A 17,406-nucleotide genomic window follows, 5' to 3' on the forward strand; every position below is an offset into this window, starting at 1 on the left:
TTCCGCGACGTTATAAAATTATTTATGATATCATTAGAAAATACATTTAAAATGGGTGAGACAACACTTTGAGAGACTAATATTAACATGGTTGCGAAATTCAAACACAAACATATATGCTCCTATTGGGTTAGATCAAATTCCCAATAATTTGAATTGCTGGTTAGGTTTTGATCAATTCTTGAAAATTTCATAGGATGGCCCAATTTGGAAATTTTAAAAAGGAATCAAATAAATGAACTTAAAGTTAAAAAGAAAAGTGCAAAAGAAACCCCAAAAAATAAAAATAAAACAAACAAACAAAGCGTGGGAAGTCCAAAGCAAAGTACAAAGACCCATTTATGACCAAAGAAAAGTACAAAGACCCATCGGAACACAGATTTTCTGTTATTTTTATACAGTGGGTTGGATCAGTTCCCGCTTTCTGGGTTTCAGAGAGACGGAGAGACGATGGAGGTTGCTGATGGTGTTGACTCTCAGAGCAAAATTCAGCAGAGGAGAATGAGGAGGGTGGGATTGTTATACGACGAGAGGATGTGTAAGCACTCTACACCCGACGGTGGTCCACATCCAGAAAACCCTGATCGAATTAAGGTCATCTGGAACAAGCTCCAAGCAGCTGCCATTCCTCAGAGGTACAGTACTGACATATATGCGTACATATACATGCGTGTTTGGCGGCTGAGAAAATAAAAAGAGCAAGGGAAATTGAAAGAAAGAACGAAGTTTTACATGTCTTTGTAATATCTAGTATTCATTTAGCTCATCAAGTTCAGTAATTTTTATAGGCTGCTGTTTATACTGCTGTGTGTGAATTAGCAGAGAAATAATCTCATTTTTCTAGACTCTAGTATTTGGGGCTTAAATGCAATCATATTGGTTGGAATTTAAGGGAAACTAATCCTGAAAGATTTTCGAGGTTGACATTTTTTGTCTTTACAATATCTGGGATATAATAGAAAATGGGGTTTGAGGATAATTAAATTGTGTTATGGATGTGTGTGCATATATGAATACATGCATATATTGATACATATATGTGGTGGGAAAGGTATTGCTTGGTTGGCCATTTGTTGAAACCAATTCTGAATTCTATTGGATGCTTATCCTTTCTCAGGTGTGTTATTTTGGGTGCCAAAGAAGCAGAAGACAAACATATCTTGTCAGTTCACTCCAAAAACCATGTTAATCTGATTAAGAATATAAGCTCCAAACAGTTTGATTCACGAAGAAATCGGGTTGCATCAAAATTTAATTCCATATATTTCAATGAAGGATCATCTGAAGCAGCTTATCTTGCTGCGGGCTCTGCCATAGAGGTAATTCGTGTGAGGAGTACACCTCCATAAGGTTTCTAATAAGTGCATTGATAACAATTTATGCTTGTTTAGCTAGACCACATTTTTTGTCTGTTCTTTCTTAAAAATTAAAAAATGAGCATCTAAGAAACACCTCTGGTTTGCATATTTTATTTTCATTGCCTTGACTAATTAAAACATGCAAAAAATATTACAGGACTTTTGTGTCGTTTAACTTGTGGGCCTGAATTTTGAATTTGTTTGAAGGGACAAGTAGAATTTCCTTATACTATGAAAACAAATACATGAAAGTGTTGATTTCTGCATTTATATTCTAGGAATGCATATCCTTATTAATTCTACTAGTGATTCTTCCTATTCTCTTATTAGTTTAATTTGTTTTCCTAATTCTTAAAGATTCCTTCTTGTTAAAAGGATCTCTTATTAGTTAATTTGCTTTCCTATTTCTTAAAGTTTACTTTTCCTTTTCCTAGATTAAAAAGGGTTTTGCCTCTATAAATAGAGTTGTTTGTAATCTTTTAAGGAGACTTGATTAATGATAAATTTCCTTACTTTAAACTCTCTGATTCCTTCCCTTTCCCTTCGTCTCTTCGATCTCTAATTCTTCTCCTTGATCCCTTATTTCTTCTCTGTTCTATTGCTCAAGCGTTTACTCTAAACTTACGGGCTGTTTACTCTAAACCTACGGGCTGTTCTACATCACTTGCCTTATAGTTATTCAACAATTAGAAATTTTAGACCTTGTAGTTTCCTTTTTTTCTTTTTTGCTTTCTAGAACATGGAATAATAATTTTAAAAATTCAACTCTGCTTTCCACATTTATTAAGTTGTCACCTGAGGACATCATGTTCATTCTTGACAGCCAGAATTGGGCATCAACAAAATTTTAATCGTTGATTGGGACGTGCATCATGGTAATGGTACTCAAAAGATGTTCTGGAAGGATCCTCGTGTTTTGTTCTTCTCTGTTCATAGGTATGCCAGAATTTTGAACTGATACTCATTCTTTTGCTTGATCATTTAAGCTTATGTGTAACATGCACAAAGTTAAAGTTAGATTTCTTCATGTAGTGCTGTTAAGATCTGCTGCATGACATTCCTTTGTTGTTTTCTTGAATTAGAAGTTGCTATCAAGAGGCTTTTTACGCTTCCAAGGATTCTGTGACATAACAATTTCTAACTTTTGCATTCTATTGAAAGTTTTTATCTTTGGAGCTTTTAGCTTGTAACTTGTTTGGTTGACTTGTGTCACATAAGATCAAAGTTCTTAGTTATGATGACATATGAAGCTGTGCTTTTTTCAGGCATGAGTTTGGAAGCTTTTATCCGGCTACTGATGATGGTTTCTATACTATGATTGGAGAAGGACCAGGAGCAGGATACAACATTAATGTCCCTTGGGAAAATGGTCGGTGTGGGGATGCAGACTATTTTGCAGTTTGGGACCATATTTTGGTTCCTGTTGCCAAGGAATTTAATCCTGACTTAATTATAGTCTCTGCAGGATTTGATGCAGGTTATTGGATTAACCATTTCTGTTGACCATTTTTTTCCTTATACCTTCCGTTTTTCTGACTAGTAGAGGTTTGTAATTTGTTGTGTTGTGATATTTCATAAAAGAAACTTACTCAACTAAAGAGTAGTCATCTCATAAAAATTTAAATACCATCTCAACATGATTTTTTTTTTCTTCTGATGGGAAGGGGGATAGGGTGTTGTTATGAAGCTATGTTTATCACTAATTATCCCAATTTCAGTAGTTGTTCTTTTTGTTCATTTTTATCATTTGGAGATGGCCACTTTTAAAATCAATGCAGTGGAAAGAATGCAATCTTCTGACGAAAGTTGCTGGGAAGTTAAGATATTTATTTCTTCTATATATAACTCTTTAAGTATCATAATTTTTTTCAAATGAATTTTCTTGAAACAGCTGCTGGTGATCCCCTAGGGGGTTGTCGTGTCACGCCATATGGATACGCAGTTATGTTGAAGAAGGTCGTTTTTACAGTTTAATGTTATTTCTCTTTTCTCATTAATCTGGCCTTGATTATTTCATCATGTTTGAAATATTTTGAATTTGTGATGCGGTTTTTTTCCCCTTTTCCTCTCTAGCTTCCTATCATGGTTGGGCTTGTCTCTCCAGTTCAATAAATTCCCTGCAATTTTGGTTTGGAGTGATTCTTTGGGTAATTTTTAGATGCTGTTATGATTATATTACTTTTATTGTCCTTCAGTTGATGGATTTTGCCCATGGTAAAATCGTGTTGGCTTTAGAAGGAGGATACAATCTTGAGTCTGTAGCAAATTCAGTTCTTGCTTGTGTTGAAGTTCTGCTGGAGGACGACCCTATTCATGGGTCTTCAGAGGCATATCCATTTGAATCTACATGGAGTGTGATACAAGCGGTAAAATGACATGTGGTACCTTTTTGGGTTATTATTTACCCTTTTCTTCCTCCTGTTCTTTCTAGCTGATTATTATTTATCGTGAGTCATTGGTATATGCTTCGAAGTTCTTTGTTTCTCTAATGCATATGTAATCTTCTTTCCAGGTTCGCCAGAAACTAAGTTCTTTCTGGCCATCACTTGCAGATGAATTACCAGAGAAGCTAACCAATAAAAAAGCGCCTCCAGCTGCTGTACGTTTCCTTTTCTCTCATCAGTACTTTTTTGTTTATTGCTTCTGATGTTGAGTAGTCAATACTTCTATTCAAATATTTGATTATTTCCCAAAAAGCTTTTATTAAACAACTTAGGAATGGATTCTCTCTCTCTCCTCTCGATACTCGGTAACTATTTCTTTTGTTCCCACAAATATTGCTAAGATATTTGTTTTGCCATTCTAGTATATTCTGACCTCAAGCTCTGATTCTGAAGAGGAGGACTACGAAGCTCCAAATGCCATATCTAAACATCTTGAGGAGGTTCTTCAGGATGTTATAGAGCCACTTTCGAAGTTGAAAATTAATGAAAGTATTCAGGGTAAATTGATGACTCAGATTCAGTAAATGCTTTTAATGTTTGTTTTAGTTCATATGATAGCTGTTAACTGAATTCAGATCATGCGGCAAGCAATTCTAACACCTGGAGATCAGAGCTTTCAAAGGTTGATGTCTGGTACGCTACTTTTGGATCAAATCTGTGGTTGAAAAGATTTCTTTGCTATGTTGAAGGTGGACAGGTAATACGCAATTCCAAAAAAAAAAAAATTCTAATATTTATGTTAAATATGAAACAGATTAATCTTTTATTAACACCTACTTCTTCTTGTACTTTTTTTTAAAAAAAATTTCACTTTTTGGTTTTCAATAAAAATCGGTGGCAGTCTTTTAGATGAATAGGAAATGTTACATTGTGGTTACTTCTGAATTCTGATGTCTTGCCTAATGCCCCTCATGTTTTAAAACTACCTTTTCTTTTCATTCTTGTCTCCATCTGCAATATGATTTTCAGGTGGAAGGTATGAAAAAGCCATATCTTGGTTCGGGGGATAAAACTCCGCCAAAGGAGATTATGTGGAAGACTTTCCCTCATCGCTTATTCTTTGGTCGTGAATTTTCACATACATGGGGACCTGGAGGGGTTGCATTCCTTAATCCTAAAAGCAACATCCAGGATAAGACTTATATGTGCCTGTATAGAATTACGTATGTTTTCTTGCGACTCAATTCTGTCCTATTGTTGTTCTTTTGCTTTCTGTGGATTTCAATTTCTGTTCGAGCATGGCACTTTAAAAATTGGATTTTCCACTTGCCTGAATCCAACAGAGTTGTGTTTTAAACTCATTTTTTCTCTCACAGGCTTGAGCAGTTTAATGATGTACTGGTTCAGGAAAATGTTGCAAGTTTTGCCACCAGCTCTCCTTTGTTTGACTTGGCTGCTTTAAACTCAGTCACAAGTGAAGAGCCTCATTCTCTTCAGGTTCACACAGAGTTAAAGGTATCTGAATTTGTTATGCTTTCGTGTTTTAAAATGCATTAAGCATATTCCTGTTTGTTAAACTTACTGTGTGGATGTGGTCGGTTTTGTTTCAGAGGTGTTGGTACGGTAATGTCGTCTACTTGGGCAAGGAGAGTAATATTCCGATACTGACTATGACGTATGCATCAAAACTTTCCATTTTTGTCTTCTCTTTGATTTTTCTTTTTTCTTTTTCTTGGTGTTGGCTTGTTGATTTAATTGTGAACTCTCTATAAATTGTAAAGAACTCAATCCTTTTGATTTTTTCAATTAATAATGTGCAGGTGTACACAATCAGACATGGAGGGCTTCAAATCTGGAGAGCTTGCCTTGTGTGCTCCGGCCAAAAATTATGCCAACTCAATAGTGAGAGGCCTGGTGGAAGGAAAACAGCTCTCACAGGAGGCGGCTATGTCTTACATACAAGAAGCTTCTACTAAACCATTGTGATGGAAACTTTTCATCCTTGCAGTATTTGTAAATCTAGCACAGTAGTATTATTCCTGATGCTGGAAACATCAATTTATGGTCTCCTGGACATGTTCTATTCTTTGATATTGATACCGTAGATAGTACTTTGAAATGGATCATATTGGTGTCTCTCTGCCTTCCAAGCAGATTATCAAATTATGATTATCATTTATTTATTAGTAACTTGGACAGATGTATATTTCTTATGGGAGTTTCAAAGCTGTCCATGGTTCCCATAAAGACAAATAGTTGCCATTGATGATCATTCTGGTGCCCTCTTTGTATGCTTTATGAAGAACACAGATCGAGACATACTCTTCCACAGCAGAATAAGTGTTGGACAAGAGGAATTGAGCAAGGACTTGGAGATAACCTTCCATGTCATGTGATGAGAGATGTAGAGAGATGAGGTATACCTGTGATAGCGAAGTTCTTTTCCAAGAACCTGACCTATATATTACCAGTAGCCACAAAGAACCATAAAAGTAAAAATAATTCAGAGGCTGCCAAATGATCTTGCATAGAGTCCATTTTTTGACACAGTTTAGTTCTTATAAGTTGTACAGGTGGATTTTGATTCTGTCTTGAGTTAGAAGAACTATCAAGTCTGCTGCACCCTTGCACAGTAAGAAACCATAAACGTGAAAAAATCAATAACATTAACAATGAAAGGACTTTAGATAAAGAGGAGTTGAGTGGCTATGAGTTTTAAGTGTGTAATGCTTGCTCATAAATCTATGGAACCTCGAACATAGTAGAGAAACAAGGCCACTCTGTTTAATTTCTACATTATGAAAAGTTCTTTGTGCCATGGTCATTCTTCCCGTGAATGCAATACTCATATTTATTATTGAATAATTCAATTTCGAAACAAAAAAAACATGTAGGAATAAGGTCACTAAACATCAAAACATCAAATTATGAGACTCCAAACCCAACTTGGCCTTTTTTGCAACAATCATTTAGTTCTCAATTTTGCAGTGTTAGGTTGCATTGGTGAATCACAGTTAATTGCAGTCTGTGGGGAAACAGATTGCCAGAAGTATTTTAGGAGAAGCAAACCAAACCTCTGTCTCGAAACAGAAAGAAAAGTATCATGACGGATAAAAAGTGACAGGGCTGGGTTTTAGTGGCGAGATTTAGAGTTATAGCAAAGGTTTCTCACTTTGCGTGACGAAAATAAACACTCCAATTTGTTTAAACGCTTTACCGACAAAAAAAAAAAAACGCCGCCAAAGACTGATCAGCGTTGCTAATAAATTTTTATCGACGGCACTGAAAACCGTCGCTAAAATTGGCCAAATGAGATCCATTAACCCTGTATTCTATTCGAACATTTATATAAAAACCACACAATAAATCCTTTCCAACTTTTGTATCGGTATTCCATTTGACAGTAAAATGTTTTTTCGTCCAAATTATTACTAGGATACATGATACAATGCCCCAATCCATTCAACAATGGAGGATGGACTGGGAAAAAAGTTTTTTAGTACAAGTTTTTTATGCGGCACTCTCGACTGAGGAATTCCACAGCCATGATAAGAGTTCAACATTCCCTGTGAACCTCCAGTCATCCATATGCCTCTGCATTGCTTCCCGCCAGCCTTTGTACTTAAAAGTTCACAAAATTAAATGGAACATCACAAAAATATTTGCTATCATGTCCAACATCCATTTAATGGGGAACAGAACTATTGAAAAATTTAAGACATGGATGCGACATCCATATTGGAATATATGGGTAAAACGAAAATTACTAAATAAAATTTTCCTCCCCGTCTTGGGGAACATGTTCAAATGTCAGTGTGGAATACCAATCATATTACTAAAGCTAAATGGTTGCAATTGATAATCATTCTGGTGCCTTTACAACCCCCTCCTTTAAATGCTTTGTACAGAGCTAAAGATCTATGCACACACTCTTCTACGACAGAATACAGAATTAGGGTGAGGAATTGGACAAGGACCTGATCTATTAATAATTACCACAGAGAACCATGACAAAGCAGAGGCTGCCAAAAGATCTTGCACACAACACTACTCTCCTTGAACACTAAGCTTATGGAGACAGTTCTAAAATTTCTAGCATTGTGTTATAACTATAAAGTCTATTGCCCACTCTGCACCATAAAAAAAAATCAACTTGAAAGGATTGAACAGCATTTCAAATGCATCCAATAAAAATTTCAAACCTTCCAACCACAGCATTTTGCAAGACAAACCAGTCATGCTTGAAATTATGCCATTCATAAAGATTTATAAATAAAGGTTCCAAAATTTTCTCAACATACAAGTTGCAATCCGACAATTTCATTCCTTTTTCTGCAGACATAGTTGAATTCACAAAAAACCATGAACCAAACCAAAAGACTGCTCGGGATACATACCCTTTGCGATAAAAGAGAATCCTTGAATCTGTACCCCCCATTTAGATTACCAAAAAGAATGGGGTGCTTCCTGCAGAGACCTTTGACTATTTCTGTAACTTATGAAAATGAAAGAATGCTCACAAATAAAGAATTGTCGCCGATCAGCGTCTACCATACTCTTCTGTGGTTGATAATTTAATCACATCAAGCATTCAGCAACTGTTCCCCTCATCAATACTTCAGCTTAGCATGTCCAGTATCACCCAAATGCTTATGTAACTGGTTTCTGTCATGATAAAACCATCCAAATCCAACTAATTAATATCTATAGCAGCCAAATATGGTTGACAGTCAGATGTCAAGGCAGAGCAACCAGAAGTGGAATAATGCATTGCATCAGAAGAGACATAATTAATTACCTTGAGTCGAACTCCTCTCCGCATGTGTCACACAGATTGCTAGAATTCTTTGATGCTGCCTGCTTTGGGAAACAGAATGAAGCAAGAATTAACAGCAATTAATAATATTAAAACGCACCAACATCTATTATGTGGGAAACTAAGAGACCTAATTTTGGCTAAATCAAGCATCTGGAATGTGACACCTAAGAAAAATCTTTGTATAATACATTCAGAAACTAAGTGTTGTGTCTAGTCCTCGCTAGTTTAACTTTAAAACAATGAGCAACCGTCAATCAGATATTTTTCAAGTTCCATCTAAGCACATCGTCATACATCCAGTTCTAAACCAGGGGTAGAAGATAGTAGCAACAAAAAATGGTAAGGGAAAACGTATTATCTTAATCTTCTTTGTTCATACAGAATATCTCTAATCGTCGTTTTTGTTTCAGCAACTGCAGATTGAACATTTGAAAACAAGGAACATACCATACAAGCAGTTAGGAATCAATCTGAGATGTATATCTTCACATTATAGTCTGCTTATCATAGTTCGGTTATAAAGCAACAACATTACCTTAGCCTTCTTCCCTTTAGATGAGTTCTTTGATTTGCTGTTTGCCTCTTTCTTCACATTCTCTTTCTTATCAACAGGTTGGCTTGAGCTCTTTTTCTTTCTTGCTAACTGATCATCCCCTTTATCATTACTCTCTTTTTTTACAAAAGAATGAGATGCGGATTCTTCTATATGTGAATTATTATGTTCATTAAGCTCCTCACCCCGATCACTATTAATTTCACTTCTACCAACCTTTTTAGATTCTCCACTACTCTTCTTACTCCTATCTTTCCTCGCTCCTCCTTTCCTTCTTGTACTCTTCCGGTTATCATATTCCATAAACTCTACCTCATCGTCATCATTCTCCACATGAATATCAGTCACGAAGGAATCCTCTTGCTCAACCCTCAAAGCTGCATTTTTCCTACTGTTTCGGCCAGCCAACATTGCTTCCAGAACACCCATCTCATCTTCACCATCATCCCCATCCAATCCAACTGCCTCATCAACCTTTTCCCTCTCATTTTCATCACCAACTTCATAAAACTTATCCTCCCTATCACTCACTCCTACCCCATTTTCCTCCTCCCCAATCTTCAACCCTTCCCTAATCCCCTCACCTAATTCATCAGTATCAACCCCATCAATATCATCCACCTCACCCCTTTCTTCAGCCTCTCCTTCCAAAATCTCTTGAGCATCAAACTCTTCATCCCCAATTGACTCCCTAAACTCTGCAACCTTATCGCGGTGCTTCTTCGACTGCTCGTGATTCTTCCACTGCTTCTCACTCTTAAACTTCTTCCCACATACCACACAATACAATTCCTTCCTCCTCTCCTCCTCCTCCATTTCCTCAACCCCATTTCCTCCTTCCTCTTCCTCAACCACTTTCGCCCACTCTGGCTCCTCATACGCCATAGCTCTCTCCAATTTCTCCTGCTCCAACTTCTTCTTCTTTTCTCTCTCTTCTTCCCTCTTCCTCTCCCTCTCCTCCTCTCTCTTCACCATCATATCCATCACCCTCTTGTCCCTCTTCTTCACAAATTCTGCCAAACCCCGCACCGTGTCGTTGTACTCTCTCTTCGCCTTCTTCCTCAGCTTCTTGTTATCCTCCTCCATCAGCCTCCTCACCTTCCGGTTCGGGCCGCTCATCACATCATACTGGTCCACCCAGAAAAAGTCCATCACCGTACAAAAGCCCAACCAGTAGTTATAAAACGCCGTCACCTGCGCGTAGGGACTTTCCAAATTCCCCATAGCCGGAGCTTCACGCACCGTGTCTAACCCTAACCCTAATTTACGAACGTAGCTGAGCTCGTTGGCGTAAATTTTATTGAAAACATCGGCGTAGACCTTGTAGAATCCGCGACCGGAGTCGGAGTAGCCGGAGAACACGGTTGTGGAGAAGAAGGAGAAGAGGTTGGGGATGACCGAGTCGGGGACCGAGTTGGCCGAGTTGGGATCGGCGAAGAGGATTTGGGAGCGGTGAGAGTCGTACCAAGCTCGCTCTTTAGGGTCGGAGAGAACCTCGTAGGCCTGGCTCAGCTCCTGGAACTGAGCCGTGGCTTGGGCCTGGGACAAGCCGGATTGGACGAGCTTGTCCGGGTGGCGCTGCAGAGCGAGCTTCTTGTAAGCCGAGCGGATCTCGTCGGGTGAGCAGTCGCGTGAGAGACCTAAGACCTCATAGTGGCACCGCCTCTCCGACGATGACATGTTTGATCGATGATGTTCCTCTTCACTTGTTTAACCAATTGTTTGGATTTGACAGCTAAATTATGGGTTTTAACGGGGGTACTTTTGTCTTTATGTCCTGGAAGCAAACTTACGTCTGTATTAATATCAAAATAAAAATAAAAATAAAATATACAAAAGACCCAATAAACTTGGATTTTGAAGAAATGGGCCAGCAGACCCAAGTTTTCAATCAACACTTACTGGGCCAAGACGAAATAGCAGAGGAGTGACACCAAAAAGAAAAAAAAACAGTTGACTCAGTTCTTTTTCCTACTACTTGACTTAGCCTTTTCTTAAAAGAGGCTTTTAAAACAAATAATTAATCATAATAAAATGGTAAAACAAAATAATTAAAGTAGTTAATCAATTTTTGACAAACATGTCAATTATGTTTAGTTACACAGAGCTCATTCTACTCTAGATTTAGGTCAACAATTAAGGGAGAAAAACTTAATTGCAACGAGAATAACATTATTCTCGATTAATAATGTTAATCTTTCTCAATGAACGGAAGAATTGTAGGACAAAATTTGGCAGGATTTTATCCTGGCATTTGATGCAATTACAAGCAAATTGAAATCGGCCTCTATATAAAACTTAAATTTGGGTAATCGATTATAACTTGATTCATCAAATGCAAAGAAATTAGTAGGTAAAGTGGTCATGTGTCTTTATGTATCTTTAAAGATTATATGTTAAAACTATTCTCAATTAATAAGAGATTTAAGAATAATGTTAGGGACATTAAATTTGAGTCCCAAACTGTGTGAACTGTGCCATGTCATAAAGGTTAACCAATTCCAATTTATATTATGATTTAGTTTATTTCTTTTAGAAGAAAAAAAATTAAAAAACTTAAAACTTAAGTAATCAAAAGACCTGTAGCTAGCCATAAACAATCATCGTCGAAGATTGTTGCTCCACTTTCGTTCTGCTTCACCATTGCATTGCTTTACCGACTGTTGCATGGTCTTGCCAACCGTTCTGCCACCTTGCCCGACCGGAACCATATCAAATTCTTTTAATGGGTTTATTGGTCATGAACCAAGATGAACCAAGTTACCTTGAAATTGAAGTGACAATCTCTCAAGAGCATTCGTTAAAAGATACGTTCTAATGTTATTAGTAATGTTATTAGTCATGTTATTGTTAGCATTATACATTCCTCTGTTATTGTGACTCGTGAGGAGCTATCTTCAATCTAGTTATCATCGTTATTGTGCAACAATAAACCACAAAACCACGATCAAAATTTATCGACCATAACCATATTAAAATTAAAAAAAATCCATTAAAAGAATTAGACATGGTTATCATTAATACAGAGCAACAAAACGTGCAACAGTCAACAAGACAACACATCAGTTAGCAAGCCTTGGTGATGGTGGAATGATAGTACGACGAGAAGTTTGATCGTTCGGCTAGTTTCAATACTTTGATTAATTATGTTTTAAGCTTTTTAATTTTTGTTCCTAAAAAAATTATCATCATATAAGTTGGAATTAATTAATTAAATATTTATAACATATGACGTATCATATCATTTGAGACTCAAATTTAGTGTACAAATTAGTGGTCCCTGACATTATTTATAGTGCAACTTTAGTTTCATCCTTCTTTCAATTCAATCAATCAACAAATTATTAGTTATATTTTAGAGTGTTTTAGTCCAATTGGATGACAAACAACAACTTTAATTCGGTGCAGGGGAAGTAAAGCAAACATTTACTTGAAAGCTTAAAGAAAAAAGAAACTGTTTTTGCGCAAATGCGACAGTAAGGCTTATTGCGGCGATTTTCCACCTTTGGCGACAACGTACATGCCCTTCTATGTAAAAAAAGTCTTTAGTAGCGTATGAAACCGCGGCTAAAACCTTTCGGGCGTTGCTATTGATTTCTTCCTCCGCAGACGTAAAATTCGTCGCTAAAAGTTGGCAAAATGCTAAAACAGCACTCTCACATAAAGTAGGTCATTTTGGGACGCACGCTTCGGCAATACAAAATCTCCTTTTATTCTCTATATTTATGTACACGTACTATTAAAATTATCAGCAAAATCATTCCTTGGAATACATGAGAATGCCCCTATATGTTCGACAAACTATATTGGAAGGGAACAAATGATCAGTTCATGTTTCTCACACCGCCCCTTGTAAAGGCGATCCCTTTTTCTCTACTGACACGCTAGCAACATCTTGGGAGTTAGGATTGCTCAATCCTTCATTGAAGTGGTCTCTGAGAAATTCCACAGCCATAAATGTAAGAGCTGAAGCTGGAATATACCATGTAATCCTGGGGATGCTACCTCTGAACATCCCATGTGCACCTTCAACCATCCATATGCTACGAATTGCATCCAACCAGCCATTATACCTAAAGTTCACAAAAACATTAGATGGAGTAATAGAACCATAGACGAATCCTAGACAGAAACGTGAGGTCCATATCAAATATACCAGGTCTAAACTGACAACAACTTTCCTCCCCATCTTGGGCGAGCATGTTGAAACCTCAGTTTGAAATAATAAGAGTCAACACAAACTTTACCAAAGTGTATTTTCTGACAATTACCCATCAATTGGTCCCCAAGATTTTACATACTTATATGGCAATGAATGAATTAATAAAACAGCTACATAGTTGTAAGAATAAAAAAGCTACATAGTTGTAAGAACCCCTAGATGATTATATGTAGGACAAAAGGTGTTTTGTGTATGCACACCTATATGATCACTGTTCACATACAAAAAGCCTTGGTCAGGTAACATTAAGTACAGTAACAACACATTATACTGCATGTTATACTTGCAACAAAAGTAAGTCTTTCACTGACAACAGAGAGTCGTTTGAAAATAATTAATAAAATAACCACAAAACTGAACTGATACCTCAAGGTTGATCCTTGTATTTGCAATCTTGTTTTGACCACATCCAAGGGAGTGGTAAGATACGCACTAAACCCTGAAAATTTCAATGCCAAGTACAAATTACGCCACAGGATATAATAACTTCAACCTGCACCAAGTAGTAGGACAAAGTATAAGCAAGGCACATACCACCAGCCAATCCTCCTAGTATGAGTCCTTCAACAGAACTATTAATACGGAAATTTGGATTGCGTATGTAATTTTGCTTCCCATACTCTGTCAAATCTTTCAAGCCTTCATAAAACACAACCTGCAATAGAACAGATGAACTCATAATTTTGAAACAAAACTATTATTCTAGAAATAAGAACCAGAGCTAATTAAGAAAAGAGAAACAAAATAATGACAACTAAATAATTTAGAGGCCAAAGGGCTAACTGCCTATGATCAAAAGATAGTACGTCTGAATTTTCCGTTTTGGGACAAAATAAAACAATAAACTAGTGCAGGGGAATGTGTGTTAAGAAGTCACCACCCTATTTGAGTAATTTTGTTTATTACAAGTTGCAACCCTATTTACAAAGCAACTGATTTTAATGAGAAAAGTTAAGGCTGAGACATACAAACTATCGCCGTCCAACGTACCATTAGACCAGCGAAAGGCACATCCCTTGCGAGTGTGGACCAGTACCTGCCAAATGAAAGAAAAAATGAATCCACACTTTTTTTTGGTCGAAAAATGCATCCACATTTAGGAAAGGACATTATGGTCATAATTCATGTGTGCATATGCTATGTATGCCTGACATGTGGCTTTCTGTCAGTATTGTGTGCGGGTGCATGCATGGATGGGGATGGGCAAGCAACAACCTTTAGGAATTTACAGTGAACTATTAGACTCATGCTGAAACTGAATTGCATGTAGTAAAACCTCAAGCCAAACTATTCTTTTTTATTTCTATTTTCTTATGAGAAACGCATAATTATTAATGAAAAAAGTGGTGCAAGGAGGATGAACAAGATGTCCATCTAAAATCCTGTTGACATCCTCAATCCCAAATACAAATTACATTCAAACCAAACTAACTATTTGGAAAACACACACCAATTGACCTAAAGAGGCCAACAGTCTTCAAGACTCTTAATTTCCTGATCCCCTTCACAATGAAAATAGGGAGAAGAGGGAAGGAGGAATAGGGAACACAACATGAAAAAATCAAACCTTTAAAGATTAGAGAGTTTAATTTTGAGATATACCCTGCATATAATCCTTTCAGCCCCTGTTCCTTCAATATTGAGCAGCCAGCCTGGAACATCCCAGTATAATAACCATACATTTGGAGACTAGGCTTCATAGAGATATTATCTTTCATCATGACAGAACTCCAAGAAGTCAGTGTGCCTTGAACCTGCATGCGTTGCTTCATCACTTCACATGGAACATATACAAAAGAACCAAGTGTATCTCCTGAAATACGTAAAGAAAAGGAATACATGAATTTTGAGTCCCCTGAGGCACATGATGGCTGAAGAGTCCACACTAATTCATGTTGGTAATACTAACACTGACAGCCTACATGGGCCCCCATACTTAACAGCATACAATAATTATTGGCTGCTGGAAGCCAACTAAATATCCATGCATACAATGCAACAGGACAAACATCCATGTCCAGATATAGAAAAGAGCACTCAGAGATCAAGTTATAGTACATTTGAGAACTCAACAGAATAACTATATTCAGTGTATGGAGCACACAAGGGTTTTTCCTGGTGCATTTTTTAGGTAATAAACAACAGAAACACTGCATGGTTACAGTAAGTCGAAAGAGTTTATAAATTCAGGATAACAAGGTCAAGCATATATAATATATGCTTAAGAGAAATTGGCCAACATAAACAAAAGGAACCATCAAGAACTTCTTAGCGTATCAGAAATCTGAATGGCATTGCTAATCCTTTGTCCAGTAACTCAAAAATCAACATTCAATGAAACTCAAGTGTGTCCTAGAAACAAGCTATCATCAAATTCCTCCATTAATAAACCCAAATGTCATAAAGCTACACATAATCTGAAGTTCTAAAGACATTAAAATTTAATTTGGGCATATTCACAATAACTGCATCTCAAGAGACTCAAAAGGCATCAGCATGAATGAGATTAAGTTATGAGAGCTGCAGAACAACTTACCAACAGCTCCAGCAATGAAATGTGCCCAATGTCCCCCAAGGCTTGGATGTGATTCTTCAATCCACTTTTTGGTCGACTCTATAACACCAAAATATGTTGCTCCAGTTGCAAGAGAACCAGTGACACCAGGAGCTATACCCCTATAAAAGCCTACAGAATTTATTAGTTAAGAAGAACTAAATGCTCCGAGAATGCCCCAGCATTAAACCAAAAGAGAAATGAATCCTTGGTTCAGAGTCCAATATTTATGATTAAATGCATGGTTGCTTATAGGTTTATGATCTATACATATATGCAAAAATCATCAATCTTTTTACATGTGGAAAAAGGTAGTGTAAACAGGTTACATGCTACACAAACAGGACAAAGACGCAAACTAAAAAACTGCATCAGAAAGGAAAATGAATTACCCCTTAATCCATCAGCAACCCAGACTGCTCGTACCATCTGCAGTATGCTCTTTGGGTTCTGCGGGTATGAGATAAATTACTAATAATTATTGCATTTTCAAGCTAAGTTATAGAAAGACTTTAGCAAGAAGATAAAATGCCACATCCAATACTCGAAATCAATTTTCTTACATACACATTATATCAAATTCAACGTCATTAATATGATAACATACCAAATAATTGAGCATTTCCCATTCCATTAGCCATGGATTTTACATCTATAACATCTTTACTCTATGATTATACCTTACTTGCGGTAAGCATAGCTTGGCTCTGAATACGTGTCTTTACGGTGTCAACTGGATGCATCATTCCTTCCCCAAATGCCCCAGCGATAGCTCCCCACAGAAACTCCCTCATTACTGCGTTGACAGATTTTTTTTTTGAATAGAAACATTTTTATTCAATTACATCCTTCCCACAAGTCATACATGTTCTACAATTGCACTATGCAAAACATTACAAAAACATACCCAGACAAATTTTGTATACACATTGTCATATATTATTATACATCCCCTAAATATCAAAAACTTTTGATTTCTTTTCTTTCCCAACAATATCTGTTCATAAAGCAACAATTTTGTTTTCAGCTGCTTCAAATTCCAAACACGTATTGTTAACCCTATCATTAAAAATCAATGTATGATTGCATTTAGAAGATTTTATGTTTTAATTTAACTGTACATACATATATATATATATATATATGTCTGATGTCAACTGGTTGATGTCTTCCAACTATATGCTTTTCATTTTAATTCTCACTGTTTCTGTGCCTCTCACTGTTTCTGTGCCATAAGATCCGTTCTAATCCAAAAAATCGAAGCGAGAAGATAGCGAAAAGGAAGGCTTACCAAAGAAGTGTTTCTGAGTTGTATCGCTCGAAGTGGAGCTCTGTATCGCCATTGAAATGTCACTCTCTATCTCACTGGTTAGGGTTTATGGGTTTTTTCTTCTTTTTTCTTCTCTTTTATGGGTTTTAGCTTAATACGGGAATAGTCGGAAGGTGAAGAAGAACAGGAATACATAATGTCCTTTCTACCCTACCAGGCTGCAAAGAACAGTGAGGGTACTATTGA

At 36.8% G+C, this 17,406-nt stretch overlaps 3 protein-coding genes across 8 annotated transcripts; 1 reads left to right on the top strand and 2 right to left on the bottom strand.

The window, feature by feature from the left end:
- Positions 1 to 317: 317 nt before the first annotated feature.
- On the top strand, positions 318 to 5,942 carry LOC117629128 (histone deacetylase 5). The gene is made up of 13 exons (XM_034361635.1): positions 318 to 635; positions 1,118 to 1,319; positions 2,182 to 2,294; positions 2,624 to 2,835; positions 3,250 to 3,314; positions 3,554 to 3,724; positions 3,871 to 3,957; positions 4,165 to 4,300; positions 4,378 to 4,499; positions 4,772 to 4,965; positions 5,119 to 5,257; positions 5,353 to 5,417; positions 5,563 to 5,942. Exons 1-13 carry the CDS (start codon positions 451 to 453, stop codon positions 5,726 to 5,728), a joined length of 1,857 nt encoding a protein of 618 aa, XP_034217526.1. The 5' UTR covers positions 318 to 450; the 3' UTR covers positions 5,729 to 5,942.
- A 1,167-nt stretch (positions 5,943 to 7,109) lies between these two features.
- Positions 7,110 to 10,831, bottom strand: LOC117628146 (DNAJ protein JJJ1 homolog). Of its 3 annotated transcripts, XR_004585907.1 has the most exons (4): positions 9,097 to 10,831; positions 8,541 to 8,602; positions 8,263 to 8,407; positions 7,110 to 7,364 (listed from the first exon to the last, which is right to left on the bottom strand). XR_004585907.1 is itself a non-coding variant. In XM_034360524.1 (3 exons), the coding sequence occupies exons 1-3, from the start codon at positions 10,792 to 10,794 to the stop codon at positions 8,353 to 8,355; spliced, it is 1,812 nt and encodes a 603-aa protein (XP_034216415.1). In that variant the 5' UTR covers positions 10,795 to 10,831; the 3' UTR covers positions 7,981 to 8,352. The 3 variants fall into 3 exon arrangements, 2 of the variants coding, with proteins under 2 accessions (XP_034216415.1, XP_034216413.1); XM_034360524.1 differs by lacking the exon at positions 7,110 to 7,364 and having other exon boundaries at positions 7,981 to 8,407; positions 8,541 to 8,599; XM_034360522.1 differs by lacking the exon at positions 7,110 to 7,364 and having other exon boundaries at positions 7,981 to 8,407.
- Positions 10,832 to 12,836: 2,005 nt separating this feature from the next.
- Positions 12,837 to 17,382, bottom strand: LOC117626940 (S-adenosylmethionine carrier 1, chloroplastic/mitochondrial). 4 transcript variants are annotated; one of them, XM_034358767.1, is made up of 9 exons: positions 17,182 to 17,382; positions 16,571 to 16,686; positions 16,283 to 16,340; positions 15,873 to 16,022; positions 14,939 to 15,149; positions 14,327 to 14,372; positions 13,871 to 13,991; positions 13,703 to 13,775; positions 12,837 to 13,187 (listed from the first exon to the last, which is right to left on the bottom strand). In XM_034358767.1, exons 1-9 carry the CDS (start codon positions 17,231 to 17,233, stop codon positions 12,953 to 12,955), a joined length of 1,062 nt encoding a protein of 353 aa, XP_034214658.1. In that variant the 5' UTR covers positions 17,234 to 17,382; the 3' UTR covers positions 12,837 to 12,952. The 4 variants fall into 4 exon arrangements, with proteins under 4 accessions (XP_034214658.1, XP_034214659.1, XP_034214661.1 ...); XM_034358768.1 differs by lacking the exon at positions 16,283 to 16,340 and having other exon boundaries at positions 16,576 to 16,686; XM_034358770.1 differs by lacking the exon at positions 17,182 to 17,382 and having other exon boundaries at positions 16,576 to 16,690.
- Between the last annotated feature and the right edge of the window lie 24 nt (positions 17,383 to 17,406).

The sequence above is a fragment of the Prunus dulcis genome, chromosome 5, assembly GCF_902201215.1.
Source record: "Prunus dulcis chromosome 5, ALMONDv2, whole genome shotgun sequence".
NCBI classification, from domain to species: domain Eukaryota; kingdom Viridiplantae; phylum Streptophyta; class Magnoliopsida; order Rosales; family Rosaceae; genus Prunus; species Prunus dulcis.